General features: G+C 41.1%; 1 protein-coding gene across 1 annotated transcript in view; it reads right to left on the bottom strand.

The window, feature by feature from the left end:
- The window catches only part of CPXM2 (carboxypeptidase X, M14 family member 2), a 69,843-nt gene that overhangs the window by 18,630 nt on the left and 37,830 nt on the right, over window positions 1–13,383 (bottom strand). The window contains exons 4-6 of the mRNA XM_063405138.1: window positions 8,686–8,770; window positions 8,250–8,400; window positions 793–881 (exon numbers count right to left, since the gene is read on the bottom strand). Of these exons, the coding sequence (XP_063261208.1) occupies window positions 793–881; window positions 8,250–8,400; window positions 8,686–8,770 (325 nt within the window). The remainder of the gene's footprint in view (window positions 1–792; window positions 882–8,249; window positions 8,401–8,685; window positions 8,771–13,383) is intronic.

Here is a 13,383-nt window from a genome sequence, read left to right as displayed (position 1 = left end):
ATTGAGTTCCTACTCGTCTAATCTTTGTGCTAAGAAATATGGGCCATGAAATCTCTACCAAAATAAACGTGTGACTCAGTACACAATTGCTCAATAAAACCCCGTGGTGATTCATGCAGTATAAATACACTGAAAATCCAGCACACAGCAAGTGAATCACACACATCAAGTCCAAACATATTATCTTTATATTTGAAGAGAAAGTGGGCAGAAATATTTCTTCAGGACAACCCACACTTGTGTCTGTGGTGATATGAAGCAAGATGAAAAACAATAACAAAGCCGAGAACAAGGTTGGCTGTTTGAAGTTAAAGGAATAAGATTACAAGGCTGGTAGATTTAGAGTTATACTAACAGATTTTTTTTTTTCTGGTGAATTTTTGCTGATTTTCACAACTGTGAGTATGGAATTGGACTCTGGGGTTTATTCTGATTATGCAAACCCACTGAAATATATGAGAAAACTGATGGCTAAATCAGAGTCAAATCTAGAAGGAGAAACCACTATGTCATTCACTTCTCAAATACATATGGAAGAAAAAGAGTGGCACATTATATGAAAATACTTCCTCTGTCACTCAGTGTCACCTCTTTCAAGTTAGTTTATCTACAAATTAAGACTTTGGGACTTCATTGGACTGCTTCTTCTATCAGATTAAAACAGGGAAAATATTTTAAAAACATACTGTAGATAGAGTTTAATGATATTCTGTAGAGGTGGAATCCAGATTCCCCAGGGCTGAAAAGCCTGGACCCATCCACCCTCCATCATCCACCACCCTCTTTGCCTACCTGCCTCATCTCCTTGTAGTTGTGATGCTTAAAGTCCAGATTATCAGTGGTTGTCATTTCATTTCTTCTGTGGTAATAATTGTTTGGGTCTGAGAAAAGAAATAGAAGAGGTTTCACACACTTAGGAATTTCAAATTTAGAGGTGCTTTGGCACAAATCATGTAAGGAATGTGGAAATCTGAATTCCACTGTCCTGTGTGTACCTAAAGCAGGTTTCCAAAAGCAAAACTCATAGAAACAACTAATTTTAAATATTTCTGATCACTGCACAAATCAATTCATACAGATCCAAACAAAAGCAGGGAGGCATCAGCTTTCCAGACAGCTCCTCTGCACAAAAACCCTAAACTTCAACTGAAAAGCAGAGGGGCAGCCTTAGGCTGCAGAGGAGGGGAAAAGTCATTGGGAAATGATGAGTCAGATACAAGATAAAAGAGTGGAAGAAAAATCGAATTAGAGGAAAAAGCCACAGTAAATGTTTTGTGTCCACTTGATTAATTTACTATTGCAAGGAATTTTAGTTCTCCTGATGAGTATTTTCCAAGTCTATGCACTGCTTGCAAAATATAGAAAGGAATAACTGTGCACATTAAACAATCCTAATTATCTTCCAGAAGAGTTCCTGTGGAAGCCAGAGGTGTTTGTCATTTAAAAATTTACATACTCGCTTATTTATGGATATTATTTATAGTTTGTTCATTTTGAAGCATCAAAGGAAGATATGTGGTTAGAAAAGAATCTTTTGTCTCCTTGACATTCCAGGCCCTTCACCTGAAAAAAAAACCAACAACAAACTGGCCAAGACTCAGCTTTGAAGTTCCTGATAAATGTGTTCCTAGCCTAATCTACTGTGATTTATTTTCAGAGACAAACAAGTCTATTTGGAAAACATCAGACACATTCCTTAACTTGCCACATCTGGGATGTCTGGAATTTTGAGTAATCATTTGTCAAACCAGTAGCTGTCAGGCTTCAATGAAAAATTGTTTCCCTTCACACAAAATCATCTTCATTGGTTTAAAATTATTGGGGGAAAAGCAAAATATGAAAAAGTCTAAATATCATCCTGTCTTATTGCAACACAAAAAGACACTGTCTCTAGAGAAAAAAAAAATGGTTTTAAACAATATCACCTGTCAGCTGTGACTTTTTTTTGGGGGGGAAAGAAAAGTTCTGAGTAGTAAAAATATGTAGTTACCATCCCACAGCAACAAATCCTTAATGAAATTATGGAAAACTCACAACACTGCAAAATACTTTATAACATTTTAAAGTTTCATATTTCTGGCATTAAAACCATTAAATACTCCCATAAAATTCTAACATTTTTGGGGTCTTTTTGAACTATTTAAGTTATTTATGAAATGAAACATGCAAGTTCCATTAAGCTTCTCAGTAACATGACCCATCCTTGTCTCCACTTCCATTTCCTAATCTACAGCAGAGATGCTGGAAGGTCAGTTGAATGCTGCTCTACAAATACGACTGAAAAATGTCCAAAAAGAATCCTGTCTCATCAAAACCAATGTTAATTTGTAGAAATTACTCATTAATATACTGATGGATAAAAGATGAAAATCAGGGAAAAAAAATTCACTTCTTCTTGAAAGAGACAATGTGTTTAATGCCACACAGAATATCTTCATAATTGAAAAAATATCCCCACGCTGTAAAAATATAAAAATAAACATCATAAAACTGCCAGGATGTTGAAGGTTTTCTGTATCACCACGAGCCAAAATATACAGCAACCGATTTTTTCCCCTGATACTTTAATCCCACTCCTTTCAAAGCCTGGCTCTTTTTCCATACATCAAACACTAATATCATGGGAATGACTGAGAATGTTGTAGAGTTGGTGGAAACTTGAAAAAATTGTGCAGTGAGAATGATTGTATCTCTGGCCCTTCCTCAGCAACAGAGCTCAATTTGACAGTTCCCTAGAGAATTAACACTCATCCTTTGCCAGGCTCTGCTGTAGCCTGCTTGGATTTCTGGATTTCTGCTGCAGCAGGAATACAGATTAGAACATTAAAAGCTAAAATGCACAAAGGCAAACAAGGCTTGAGCACAGCTGGATGGGTCCACTTGGGCAAATTTTTTTTTTTTTAATAAAACTGAGAATAAGAGACTGAGGAACTCAAACCACAGAAGAGTTGTAATAGAAACATACTGATTTATTCACAGAAATTCTGGAGAAAGACTCTCTTTCTTCCAAGAAGAAAAAATCCTGCAAAACTGTGGCACTCCCATTTATATAGAGGGATATATTGGCTTTTTCTACCTCTTATCTATCTTTGCATCAGCAGTAGAGTTAATGAAGCTGCTGCAGAGGCACCTTGTTCCCTTCTATCTTTCTATTCTTTGTAAAGATGGACAAGTGGTAACAGCTGCTAAATCATGGATTCATAGAATCCAGAATGGTTTGGGCTGGAAGGAACTTCAAATCCCACCCAGTGCCACCCCTGCCATGGGCAGGGACACCTCCCACTGCCCCAGGGTTTGGCCAAGCCAAACCTGGCCTTGGGCACTGCCAGGGATCCAGGGGCAGCCACAGCTGCTCTGGGCACCCTGTGCCAGGGCCTGCCCACCCTCACAGGGAAGAATTTCTTCCTAAATCCCATCTAACCCTGCCCTCTGGCACTGGGAAGCCATTCCTCCTTGTCCTGACACTCCAGGCCCTGGTCCAAAGTCTCTCTCCATCTTTTTTGCAGCTTTCTTCAGGCACTGGAAAACCACAATTACATCATCCCAACATTTCTCCTCTCCAGGCTGACCAATCCCAGTTCTCTCAGCCTTTCCTCATGGGAGAGCTGCTCCATCCCTCTGATCATCTCTGAGGCTTCCTCTGGATCTTCTCCAACAGCTCCATGTCCTTCCTGTGCTGGGGACCCCAGAACTCCAAGTGGATCAATTCCCAGCTACTTTGCAGCATGAGGGCCCTGAAAACTGCCCACAAAAAGTACCAGAAATGAGCACTTGCTCAGCAGTTGATGAAAAAAAGGGAGAATTTCACTTATTACAGCACCTCAACCAGTGGAGCCCTGATGCTTCCAGTAAGTTTCAGCTTCTCAGAAGTGGTGCTCCAAATGAAGGGCATGATGAAGGCAATCCAAGGGATTCAGAGAAGTTTTTGATAAAAAGAATATTCTGGTTTAAACCCTTTAGACTACACTCAAAACCCCAATGTGCTATTTCGCATATGACTGGGTTTTCTTAATTTCCATGTAATTTAAGTGAATTTGGCTTGTCTTCACTAAATTGAACATCTCCCAGGCAGCACATGTGTAATCTTGAAATAAATCCACTGGCAGCCACATCAGGAGATCCCAAGTTTTTTTTCCAGATGATCTATTTCATGGCAGCCCCATAAGCATTGCTCATGAGCATTAACATCACACATGAAATCAGCAGTGAAATAATATTTTTCAACTATAAACTGATTCTTTTCTCCTTTTATTCTCAGAAGGAGATGCTGGATTTAGAACTGCTGTTTACAGGATCATTTATAATGAAAGACTCTTGTAGAAAGTCACATTTTTATCAAAAAATGAACACAACTCTACACTTGACCAGGTAGCCTGGCACTAAGAGAGAAGCAGCAAAAATAAGACTGAAGCCACTCAAAAACACAGTACTCCATTACAGAGCTGTTAAAGTTCATTTTTATCTTGGGTTCAAAGTAATGGCATAATCATGGTACCAGTGATAGTTTCCTATATAAGAACTATTAAAAATTAAATTTCATCACAAATTTATTCCATTAAAATAATTGCCTCTTGCCTTGAATACTCCACAATATAAATAAATTCATGAAGAACTCAACTAATTTTCTCTCTCCAATCTCTGGCTGCTTTTGATCACATGCAATTTCGTTTTGACCTTCCTTAGGTTTGAGAAAGAGAAGGCAAGGATGGCACATCCATCCCTCTGAGGCAATTGCAAAAGATTGTGTGTGTCAGTCTCCCTCTATGTAAATACCAGCATTTTTGGAAAGTGGAGAGGGAATTAAATGCTTGTGGTTTTTGTCCTCTTTTTGCCCTCTTTTTTGAGACATGGCAGCGCTGATTGTTGTTATAGGTAGGATTTTCTGGCATCTTCCCTCTAAGAATAAATGTCTTTTTCTTGGTGAAAATCCCTTCTGTTATCCAAAGGTACCACTAACGTAGTTGGACAACAGAGTTTCTTTTTTTCTTTTTTCTTTTTTTTAGAGCTACTGTAACAGTTTAGAAAAGTTTTTTTGTCCAAACTAGCCTAAGATCCAACACAACTGTATGTTATGGATAAGACAGAAGCATTTCACTGATAAAAATTTACAATTATCTTATATAATACTGCTTAGATAAGTAGTAACTTCTCTATTTCAGTTGTCCAAATTGTGTTTTATCAGGATTTATCCAATTTTTAGTGCATCTACCACATACAGCAGGTTTTATGGACAGAGCCCTACCCACAGGAATGGGTTCTAGCTGCCTTTAACCATTTCCATCTCATTCCAACAGTGCTAACAGCCCCTCCTAGAATATCAATCCTATTCGGGTTTTTTCGTTTTCTTTTATCCTTTCTCCTTATTCCTTTATTACCCTCCCTTGTAAGCCTGCCTGATGGAAAGCTGATACAGAGCACAGACTGAATGCAAATGGTTTGATATATTCAGGGATTAATAAAGGAATAAACCCTAAAATTACAAATCTAGAAGACTTGAAAAGAAATTCAGAGTTACAAAAAATGGGTTTCTTTCCTTCCACCCTCCTTTAGCTGTTGGGGGCCCTATGCCTCAGGCTTTGGAAAGGCTGGAGGTGTGTGAACTAACAGAGTCCCACCTCCTGATTTTGGTGCATTTAGGAAAATTTGTCATTTTTATGGAAAGATAAAAACCTTTGAGAAAAGAAGAGCCCTTGATTTCCAGTCCCACAGCCAACACAGTGTGTTAGAGCAGCACTGTCAGATTTGCTGCTCCCACGGCCAAACCATCCAGATATTTAACTTAGAATGCACAAAATGACACCAATAAAGGGTGAGAAAACCACTTAGAGGGAGCTACAAAAAAAAAAGTCCCATCCTACAGGAAGAAAATGTGCGTGGAAAGGCCTCTGGAACCTGAGGAACAGCTTTGTTCCGGGCACCTCGCGTGCGATGGACAAAATGAGCGAGGAGAAAGAAATGCCAGCTCTTTCTGAGCTAAAAAAGATGGGTCAGCACTTATCAAAACCTATTAGTTCTTCAGTCCAATTACATTTTGAATGAACACACCCCACTCCCATTGTGTTTCTCAATGAATGATTCTGGTGTTTTCTTTCAGGAATATACTGACTCAGCCACTGCGGGCAATTAACTCCATAAATGACTACCAGGGGGATGCACTGATGCTGTTTCCACGTGAATCCAAGACCTGTGAAAAGCTGGAAGAGCACTCAGCAGGACAGTGCTGAAAGTGGAGATGTGTTCCCAGCTTCACCCACTGACACAGACCCGGGAAGCTGATGGGTAACAAAAGCCAACACTGCCAAGCAGAATTTGGCCCGGGATGGGTGTAAAGCCAGTAAGAATCCAGGGTAAAAAACTGCTGCACTTAATAAAAATCAGCTTTCCAAACACTGACATTTCTGCTTTTTCCCAATTAGATGCAGTTTTAGGGATCACAAGAATTTCCCTACAAAACAGTTTGGGTGTCATCTCTGTTATTCCCTGGAGACCTCTGTGTGTGTCCATAAGAAAATCACACTGCTGAAAAAAGGTTCCTTTTCCTTCAGCCTCACACCCTGGTTTACAGAGAGCAGTTCCACACAGGAATTTGGGATAAATCACTGCTCTCTGAGAGTCCTCTCAAGAGCTGAGGGGAAATATTGTCTGTGGAATTGCCCATCACAATGGGAAACAAGCAACCCAGAGAGATGCAGTGTTCTAAACCCTCAGCTAAATGAAATCAGGCTTCTCCTGAAAACAGGGAAATCCACATCCTCACCTTTGGCCACTGCCATCAAGTCCAGGATGTATTTTTTACCCACTGACAGCAGTTGTCTGTGTGCTGCTAAATTTCAGTGCTTCATGATAACACATCTACAGACTAAATTTTATGACAATGCTTGCCCCACACTTCGCTTTGGCAGAGAATTATCCCTTCCAAGCTCCAAACAGTTTTCCTTTTTTTCTTTTCCCCTGAGTGTTTAAACATCTAAAGGACAAAAATCAAGCTGTGTCTGCTTGGCATGTGAAGACCCCACATCACCAGAGGAACTGAAGGAGCAAGTTCTGAACAGAGGCAGGAACTGTAAAAGCAGCAATGAAAGGCTCTGGAAAGACAGGTTTTTTCTGGCTCTAGTATTTCTTAAAATCACAGATCTCTGAAAAAAAAATCCCCATGGCGCCAGAATTTCAGATCAAAGAAAACAACGGCAACAAAAAAGATCAGAGGTGTGGAATGAGCAGAAAATATTTGAGAAAAAAGGTTTTTGAAAATATCTATATACATGTACACACAGAAATGAAGACATAAATCTATCACAAGACTATTCACAATGTGCCTGGGCAGAATCATGGCTTTGGCAGAATTCACAGTATTGAATGGATTTGGGTTTCTTTTTTCAAGTGTCCTTGCATAGCATAGGAAAACTTCCCCTCACTTCTGATTTACCAGGGATGATGCTGGATTTAATAACACTTGAAATATCCTAGAAATTCCTTACAGCCCAAACTCCCTCCTTCCTCCCTACAACCTAAGCACTAGTTCAGCAACAGGATTTGCCTTCAAAATATTTCAGGGAAGTCTTATGGCCTATATAATTGAAAAAAAAAATTAAAAATTATAAATCAGGCTATATAATTCTTATTTCTTGCCTTAGAAGCTTGAGACATCTGCAAGTGCCTGTCCCAGTACATAATCCTGTTGTGTCCACTGTACATGTTGTCTTGGGTTATGTAACCAAAAAAAAGTGTATTCTATTTCATCTGTTGGAAGCAGTTGGGGAGATTTTTTTTTTTATCTCTTGTAACTCCAGGGGGAGGAGGGTGGATGCCTTCTGATAATAGACCAGCTGTTAAACCAGGTGAGGAAGTGTTTCTTATCTCTTCCACCACTGTCCACCCTCCAGGGTATATCTTCTGTTGATGGGCCATTGAGGCTCACCAACGACAGGACACATTGCAACATCTCTCAAACCAAGACACATGCGCACTCAGGAAGATTTACTGCACCTCATTTAAACCCAAACAACAAAGAAAATCTTGTTAGATCATCCAGGCAATCTTGTTTTATTAATAAAGGCACTATGGGTTGCATATCAGAAGTTATCCTGATGCTGTCTGTGGGGTTGGGCAGATATTTCTGTTTCTTTTTGCAAACTCTACTCACTAAAGATTAATGTGGCACCAAAAGCCAAGACATCCAAAGGAAATGAGGCTTTTGAGTCTTGCCACGGGCAGCCACGCCAACATTAATGAACAAAGGCTGTCCTTACCTGGCAAGGGGCAGCCCAGGATCTCCAGCCTCATGCAGATGCTGCCCTCCTCGAACCAGGAGCGGGGGTTGATGCGGATGTAACGCGCCACCAGCGGCACCGGCAGCATGTTCAGCACTGGGATCTCCTTCTCGCTGTTCCCTTCAAATATCTGGGCAGGCCCAGCAGGGAAATGGACACGTCAGTGCTGCCAGCTGACTCGCAGTGGTTTTGGTGATAGAAATGTGAAATCACCAGTCGAGGCCAGGCTGATGGTGGCTCAGGCCAGAACTGCTCTTCGAGGATGGCAGTGCCCCCCTTCCCCCTGGGCAATCCTGTACCTTGGGATTTGCTCTTAAAATCAACCACTAAAAGATGCTGCCACTGACCAATCTGTGGCCAGTCCCTGCCTTCCCACCTCTGCTCCTCCTCACAAAACGTGTTTCATTCTACTCACCACATCCCCAGATTCGTTTCTGACAGCAGTCCAGGCGTGGCTGTCATTGCTCACCAACACTCTGTAAGAGGTCACCCAGTTACTCCTTGAAAAAGAGAATGAATAAGTTATTTTTCATAACTCAGAATGACTGCACATTATTTAATATAATCAAGCTTATAAGGCTGCTAGCAGTGGAAATCCCATTTGGCAAAGTCATGCCAGTCTGGAATCAACAGACTATTCAAAAAGCCTAGCACACAGAAGCAAAATCCTGGTGAGATAATATTCTGGGATTCCAGGAGGTGAGAGATTTGCTGTTCTCCTCTCCTTTGATATGCAGAATTTGGGATAAATGCCTTATCTAGAATAGATTTATGCAGTGTTCAAAGATCATCTTTTCAGCTGTAGAACATTTATTAGTTCTGCTGTTATTATCAGAGAGGATGGGAAAAAAGTAATAAATCCTCAAGGATGAAACATCTCTGAATTTCAACCAGCAACATTTCCATTTCTTTCAACAGAAGAATAACTGGTGCCTGCAGTTCTTGTATTTATTAGCAAGACATAAGGGACAGAGAGACAATTGATCACAGGACTACTGCACTCCTACCATATCCTGATCAATCCCCAATAGGCTGATTTTTCTAATGTTATCTGATTTACAGCAAAATCCCCTTTTATCTAAGAAAGTCAAATACTTCAGTTATGCCTCATCTGGATCCATCTAAAGAAGAGTATGAGGAAATGTCAAATGCTGCTTCCTGTATTCTGGATTAAAGCTGTGGAGTTTCACACTGCTTGGTCATCACCTGTGGAAATGTGTGCACAGGGATGGAGAAGGTAATGCCCAACTCTCCCCTCACATTTGTTACTCAGAAGAGCAGCAGTGATTTATTTTTTTCCCCTAACACCTGGTTTCAGCAGGCAGTGACTTGGAGGAGAGTTGTGGCTTGGAGGAACATTTGTACCATGAAGTCAGTCCAGGATGATTAAATTCTGTATTTATGTACAACCAGCAGGGCTCTGGAGCTGCTCTTCTTCAGCACAGGTTCTTAGCTGAGCTACAGTCCCATGGCTGGGAGGGAAATCAAGGTTAGGAAAGCTCTTGGCACTGGAGAGAACAAAAGGGGCCTTGGGGCAGGTACTGGAGAAACAGCAGAGCATAAAAATTGGAGACCAGGAGAACCTGGAGGGACAGACACACCTAAGAACTTCCCCTTGTACTGCTCCCATACAAATACGACTTTGATTTGTTTTGTTTTTTCTTTTAAAATCAACTAATAATAGCAAACTACCTATGAACACACCCCCCCCCCACTGAACCCACTGTGCCTGTGTTTGAAGGGACAAACCAGCCTTTATGTGCTCACTAAAGAGAGTCAGGCTTCTAATGAAGACCAAAAAGGGGCAAGGATGGAAAAAGAGTAAAACCATCAGCCCCAGGTCACCAAACCTCACACAAAACAGACAGCTGAGGTTTTTTACACATCTAAAAACAAAGATGAGGCAGATATTTAGTAGAATTTGGAAAATCACTTCTGGACATTCTATACTAATGCCTCCAAAAGTAAAAATAAATGAGTTTTGAAAAAAAACCCAAAAAACAACTGAACAAACCCAGCTCTGTTTTAGACACTAAACCAGTCCTTTGCAACTCTTTCACCAGCCTCCTTCAGTGAATAGATTTTGCCATTCATGTTAGATTAAATGGAAAAATCTTGACTATTGCCAAGCAGACAACTTTTTGTTATCGTAATGAAAAGAAGGGTACATCTACCACTTGTAATGCACACAACTTTAGTATTTGGTAAACAACTGTAACAAGTTAGCAGCACTCTGAAAACCCTAATTGTCTGCCTTTCAGTGGAAGGGCTCCTGGGGTAGAAGATTTACTGGAGAGCTGAGAAGTGCCGTGCTGGCGTCTCTAGAATTTGGCTGTAAAATGATAAATGACACACAACAAAATAAGCAGTGACTTCAGCATGTTCAGCACAACTTTCTCCTGACTCTTGCAAAGAACTTTCCTCCCTCAGCTTCTCTGTATTCTTAAGCTGAAGAAAGGCTGATTTACTCCTGTCAAATAAAGGAGCCAACAAGAAGGAAGGAGAGGGACTTGTGACAAGGACATGGAGTGCCAGGACAAGGGTGATGAAAGAAAATAGGTTTGGGTGGGATATTGGGAAGAAATTCTTGGTTGTGGAGGTGGGGAGGCGCTGGCACAGAGTGCCCAGAGCAGCTGTGGCTGCCCCTGGATCCCTGGCAGTGCCCAAGGCCAGGCTGGACACTGGGGCTGGAGCAGCCTGGGACAGTGGGAGGTGTCCCTGCCATGGCAGGGGCTGATATGAGATGAGCTTTAAGGTCCCTTCCAGCCCAAACCATTCTATAAAATGGGCAACAGCAAAACTCTAAAAAAGAGGAAAATAGCTTTTTCTGAATTAGTAGAAAAAGATAAGCTTGAGAGCAAAACTCCTGGGTTTGAAGGAGGGTGCTGGTGGCAGTGTACATATTCAATGTGCATACAATTATATTGGGCTTTTTGCTGGTTTGTTTGGGGTTTTCTAAATTTATTTGCTCATTTCATTGGGGGTTTTACATGGGCTTTACATAATTGCTTTTTTACTATTCTTGGCCATCTCTCAAAATCAGACTAAATGACCAAAAGGGGCAACGCCACAATCCAAATAACATCATTGCTTCTGAAGCATTACAGAACTTTTCTCACTTCCACTGCACAGATCAGATTACCAGAGCAAACACAGCACATCCATATTCATTGCTCAACATCCACAGAAGAAATTCAAATGGAGTACTAAAGTCACATAAAACCACAACAACCATGGACAGACTCTGTAACAGATTTGTAAGAAAACCACAGCACATATAGGATGTTTTAAAAGAACAAGCTCGCTTTACTGGCATGAGAAAATGCTGTTGTCACAGTAACATTTCTAAGCTGGGACTTTTATTTAACATATTTTGATTTTCTCACTCCCTACCATTACAAAAGTTCAAACTTCTCTCAAAGGAAAATACATATGAGCAGTCCTGCACATTTTCCATCTTGAGTGGCAACAAGTAACGTGCTATGGAGAGGCAGAATGCAATAAAAATCCTAATGGACTGCATCCAGTCTTGGACAGTGGCAGGATAGAAGGACCTCAGAGGGTCATGGATGAGGTCAATCAGTGCAATAAAGGAAGGTACACACCATACACTATTAACTGTGTTTGCCTGTAAGGAAGAAGCAAAATAAAAACATCACAGGGGGTCAGATCCTTCTCTCACTGGCACTACATGCAAAGCTGCCTCCAGGGGCTTCAATCCTTCCCCCTTTTCCCCCAATGCCATAATAAAAACAGCTTCTGGTAATATTAAGAAGGCTCCTGTAAATTCAGACACCCCTGAGAAACGGCACCTTCTCCCTAAAAGCCCCGTGCTGGGGAAGGGCAGCTCTGTGTGTGTTCCTGTGGTCAGAGGATCTGGAAAAAAACTGGCAAAGCCTAAAACTGGCAGAGCTTTGGCTGAGTACTTCAAATCCCAGACACTTCTACAGCTCCAGCCCAGCACAAGAACATCCAGCTCACTGGATCTTCCCGAGAGCTGCAGTTTTCCACCCGTGTGTGGCACTGCTAACCCCAGGAAGGAGCTGGATGTGTTGCACATGCTCCTGTTTGCAGCAAGAACAGCACTTTGTGGGATCCAGGAGTTCCATGGACACCTGGTTTATTCACGTAGGCACAGAAATCTAAAGGGTTTTTGTGACAATCCATCAGAGGAACACGGCAGCTGGAGCAAAGCCTTGTGCTAGGAGAGGTATTGGGCAAATCCATCTGTGTGATTACCTGGTGACACCAAGATCCATCTCCTCGGGTCTGGGATTTGCAGACAGGGATTTCTGTCACAGCCAATCTTTTTGGGGCCCATCAGCACTGAACAATAAAGCTGTCTAAAGAAGGCTGAAAGAAAGCTGTAATGTTTTCCAAGACTCAGGATGTCCCTGCTGTTGTTCTAGAGAAGCTCTTCTGGTTTCACTCTATAAAATCTCCCAAAAAACCTTTGCACTCCTAAGAGAAAAATACAGATATTTGTTGGGTTTATAGAGCTGAGGGGACAGAATTCTGGGGAAGTCCTAGGCCAGCATTCAGAAAAGTGTGCATTAATTATCCAGCTCTTTCTTGGCAGAGGGCAAGGCAATACAGAATCCATTGTGTGACAATCCACGAGTGTTTGAGGCTACCCCCTGCCACAAAGTGCCACTTCTGCCTCACAAATTTCTTCCATGCAGGAAAAAGATCATGAGGTACAGATTTGACAGGGATCCTTTGGACTATTCAGGTGCATCCCTTTAAAATAATCCCTTTTAAAATTTATGGCAGCCTTATCTCTGCAGAAACAGCCCATCTGAAAAATCTCAGTGTCCACTGACAATATGAATCAATTCCTTTCAGAGATAGTAAATGCAGAAATCAAAATGTGAATCAAATTCACCAAATGTGGTGGACTTTTCAATTATTACTAATTACCCGATTTTTATCTGTAATGCTCTGGCCTTAGACAAAGCTTATTTGAACACCTTCAATTTCAAATTCAGGTTCTTGTGATACATGGAAATGTCCTGCTTTTCCATTTTCATCCAAAAAAAAAAGATGAGGGATTAAAAAACTTGCCCAAGGACAGAGAGTAAACCTGAATCAAAGCAGAGAATCAAAAGCAGAT

The sequence above is a fragment of the Prinia subflava genome, chromosome 9 (genome assembly GCF_021018805.1).
Source record: "Prinia subflava isolate CZ2003 ecotype Zambia chromosome 9, Cam_Psub_1.2, whole genome shotgun sequence".
NCBI lineage: Eukaryota > Metazoa > Chordata > Aves > Passeriformes > Cisticolidae > Prinia > Prinia subflava.
This window is presented reverse-complemented; position numbering and strand designations above follow the sequence as displayed.